Source organism: Cupressus sempervirens, chromosome 3 (genome assembly GCF_028749045.1).
Source record: "Cupressus sempervirens isolate cs-2001-9-10 chromosome 3, ASM2874904v1, whole genome shotgun sequence".
Lineage (NCBI taxonomy): Eukaryota > Viridiplantae > Streptophyta > Pinopsida > Cupressales > Cupressaceae > Cupressus > Cupressus sempervirens.
In genome coordinates this window covers 502,309,406-502,313,185 of record NC_143120.1, presented here as the reverse complement: position 1 = coordinate 502,313,185, position 3,780 = coordinate 502,309,406, and the positions used below count along the sequence as shown (strand labels likewise).

The 3,780-nt window shown below is 34.1% G+C and overlaps 1 protein-coding gene across 1 annotated transcript; it reads left to right on the top strand.

Annotated features, from left to right (window-relative positions):
* Window positions 1-403: 403 nt before the first annotated feature.
* On the top strand, window positions 404-1,372 carry LOC149567378 (plastocyanin-like). The gene has a single exon (XM_089820559.1). The coding sequence runs from the start codon at window positions 583-585 to the stop codon at window positions 1,093-1,095; it is 513 nt and encodes a 170-aa protein (XP_089676685.1). The 5' UTR covers window positions 404-582; the 3' UTR covers window positions 1,096-1,372.
* Window positions 1,373-3,780: the final 2,408 nt, after the last annotated feature.

The window sequence follows — 3,780 nt, the reverse complement described above, 5'->3', positions numbered from 1 at the left end:
AAATATAATTATAATTAAAATCATGGAAATTATAGAGAAGAAATGGAAGCGTGAAAATTACAGAGAGAAAATGGAAGTAAAAATGAGGCAAATCAAGATTTGAATCATTTCCTTACGCTTTTTAGACACATAAATATGTGATGATGAAAATTATAGAATTATGAAAATAAGCATAAAGATATCTCTCGACTTATTATATATATATATATATATAATAAATTATCTTCAATGATTCATGATGTTGTAGATTGGAAGATGAATATCTACAAATCCATTTCTTTTATCTAAACTAGATCTGAGGTGATGGTTAATAGGCTCGGGCAAGTGTGAAAACCCTGGCCAAGCTATAGCCACGTAACCTTAATAATATCTCCTCCACCCAATCAATCCCTCACTGCCCATTCTGAAGATGAACCTTATCAATCGTACTCCTGTGGACAACAGATTGATAATATCCGCCATGGAAACCCCAATGTGTGGCCAGAAACACTCCTCTTATCCTCTTCGCTCTACAATTACAAACTTCCCCGATTCTCCACTGCCCAATTCACCCCCAAACAATTTCTCTCATCCTCACTTCCAATGGCAGCCCTTACAGTATCCATCTCCAGCGTGAAGACTGACTGCTCGAAGGCAGCGGCCGTAAAGGCTGCGCCTTCACTCAGAGGAGTAGCAGCGAGGGGAAAAACTGTGAAAGTTCGCGCTTCGGTGAGGGAAAATGTGATGAAAATGGCGGCAGCATCGGCGGCGGGCGTGGCCCTAGCGAGCAGCACTCTGGTTGGATCGGCGGCGGCAATTGAGATCCTCATGGGGAGCAACGACGGCGCCTTGGTGTTCATCCCTAAGGAATTCTCCGTGGCCGCAGGCGAGCCGATTGTGTTCAAGAACAACGCCGGATTCCCCCACAATATCATCTTTGACGAGGATTCGGTGCCCTCCGGCGTCGACGTTTCTACCCTTTCCATGGGGGAAGAAGATTTGCTTAATGCCCCTGGTCAGACCTACACAGTTAAGCTTGAGAAACCCGGCACCTACGGCTTCTACTGCTCGCCTCATCAGGGATCCGGCATGTCAGGGACGGTCACAGTAAATTGATTCGAATTCCTGCCTTCTTTGCTTCATTAGGGTTCCTCTAGGGTTTCAATTGATTAATTAGGGCTTCTCTGGGGTTCCTCTGGTGTTCCTCTAGGGTTTCAATTGCTGAATTAGGATTTCTCTGGGATTCCTCTAGGGTTTCAATTGCACAATTGAGGTTTCTCTGGGGTTTCAATTGCTTGCTGGTAAATGTGAGGGTTTTGTATGGTACTGACGCTATCACTCTGTATAATGATTTCTCATCCATTCGGACAATTTATTATTACTATTAGTGTTATTGTTCCCTTCTCAGATCTTTTAGAGTCTCTAATGCTATTATCTTGGCTAAGATCTGTTGAAGCTTTTTGTTGTTCATCTTTCAAGGCTCTGTCATTTTGAAATTAATTGAGTAGGAATTGGCTTAAGTTTTGTGTTTATCTTTCAAGCTCTTGTCACCTTCGGAATTAATTTTGTAGAAATTGGCTTGAATCGGAGGGTTTATGTTTCTGATAAGAATTGATTCGAATCAGAGTGTTTATAGTCTAGATTTAGTCATTCACAAAATTAACTATTATTAGTTTCTTTTACAAATTCAAAATTTGAAAAATAAGTGATAAATTTTTCATGATCTGAATAATATATGGTAGAAAACAACAAGAAACAAGCGTTCTTGGGAGCAAGAGTCCCTGCCTATTGTGTGAAGAAGGAGAAGATAAATTATTAGATCAATTTAATGAATTAAAATGTAGTTTAATTTTGTAAATTTGTAGGTGCACTATATCTCTGTACATTGTGTCCACAAATCAATTAAAAATATGGTGCGAAATTAATTAATATGGTTAAACATAAGATATATATTATTGTGAAATTTAATTAGAAATTACAAATTTTTTGTCATATATATATATATATATATATATATATATATATTTATTTATTGAAGTGGGGTTTATCGTTTTCATTAATATATCTTATTTGCTTACAATCTATCCACTCATAATTTACAAGAATGAACAATAAAATTAAACTTTTATATATTAAATTAAATCAAATTTTTATTTGTTTACATAATACGTTGTCTAAAAACTTAGAAAAAAAATCAAAATTTCAATTACACTTTTGAAAAATCATTTTCTAATGATAAAAATCAAAATCATCCTTAAATAAAACTGCAAACTGCTATAGACACCAAATGAAATTTATTAAATCAACCAAAAGCCACATTTGTTTCACTTACCCTTCTCAAAAATTCATATGAGAAGAAAAACCAAACAAAATTAAAATTTAATCACAAAGAATCCATGGAAAAATTTATATAAAATTTAAGAGGTTCAAAGTACATGCACATAAAATTTCAAATAAAGCCAAATGTTTGACCCTGAGATGTCCATCCGTGAACAGCAGCGATATTGGATAGTGTGATGTCTATCTAGCAGTCCTATCCATCCATAGCGGAGGTTACAACAGATCGGAGCCCGGCTAATGGCGAGAACGATTGAATCTGTACAAATTATGATATTTAATTTTGGTATTAACGATTGAAGTACCTGCCGTGCTAACGGCCGCCTTTCTCGAAAGTTCCTTATATTTAATTTTGGTATTAAAAAATACAATTTTACCTCAGCAAAATTGTTCTAGCCAATCAACAAATAAAAATTATTGATTAGAAATTAATTAAAAAATCAAATGAACTTTAAACTTTACAAGTTCATTAATTTTTGCTGCAAAAATTAATTGCCCAGTGCAACCGGGAACATTAGTTCCCTGCTTATATATATAGGCAGGGACTAATTACTGAGATTTGAAATGTTTTGTATATTTGTTTTATAATGTATTCTCTGAAAAACTTAGTCCGCTCCTTTTTATTAACTGTTAAATTATCATGTTTGGCACATCAAATCGAATTTCTTTGCTACTGTTAAAAAGAAAATCAGGCTCACAATTTTCAGATTTTCCATACCAGTTAATTGTAACATTTTATCCATTGCGGTGCTCTATCTCCTTGCCATAATAATAGGCACATAGAAAGACACAATAGCTGATAAGTTAATGTAAGTACTTTTGATACTACAAACATAGAAATACATAATAGAAATAGTTATCCAATACTTGTTATGATACTACAAACATAGAAATACATAATAGAAATAGTTATCCAATACTTGTTATGATACTACAAACATAGAAATACATAATAGAAATAGTTATCCAATACGGGTTAAGAGGGTTTTAGGAGGTTCACAACAATGTTATCACAAAATCATATTTAAGATGGGGATATATATTTCATAGATGATGAGTTCATTGATTTTGTTCTAAGTACTTAAAATATAGTTGTTTCAGATTTTCTTTGAAGTGGAGAGGGAAAATGAGGAATAATTCGTGTTTAATCTATTTGAGAAATAATCAAAGTCTAAGATTATACTTATCTGGTTCCAAGGAAGGACGCGATGGAGCATTTTAGACATCATAGTCCTCATGGAAGAAAAACATAATGAGAAAGATACTCATCCATGGTGGGACAATAAAAAAAGCTACATCTATTGAAAATGGAAAATTGTGCAAGATTGTTGTTTTCATTATGATGTTTTTTGGATATAAAATCAATGTCAAGATCAATGGGAGCATGTTCTACTATACGGTAAAAAGAATAAGAGATATTGAGTCTCATGTTCCTTGTGATCATGATAGCTATTAGAATATGAA

Excerpts from the sequence above, each read along its gene's own strand:
- LOC149567378 (XM_089820559.1), top strand. The coding sequence starts at position 583 with ATGGCAGCCCTTACAGTATCCATCTCCAGCGTGAAGACTGACTGCTCG.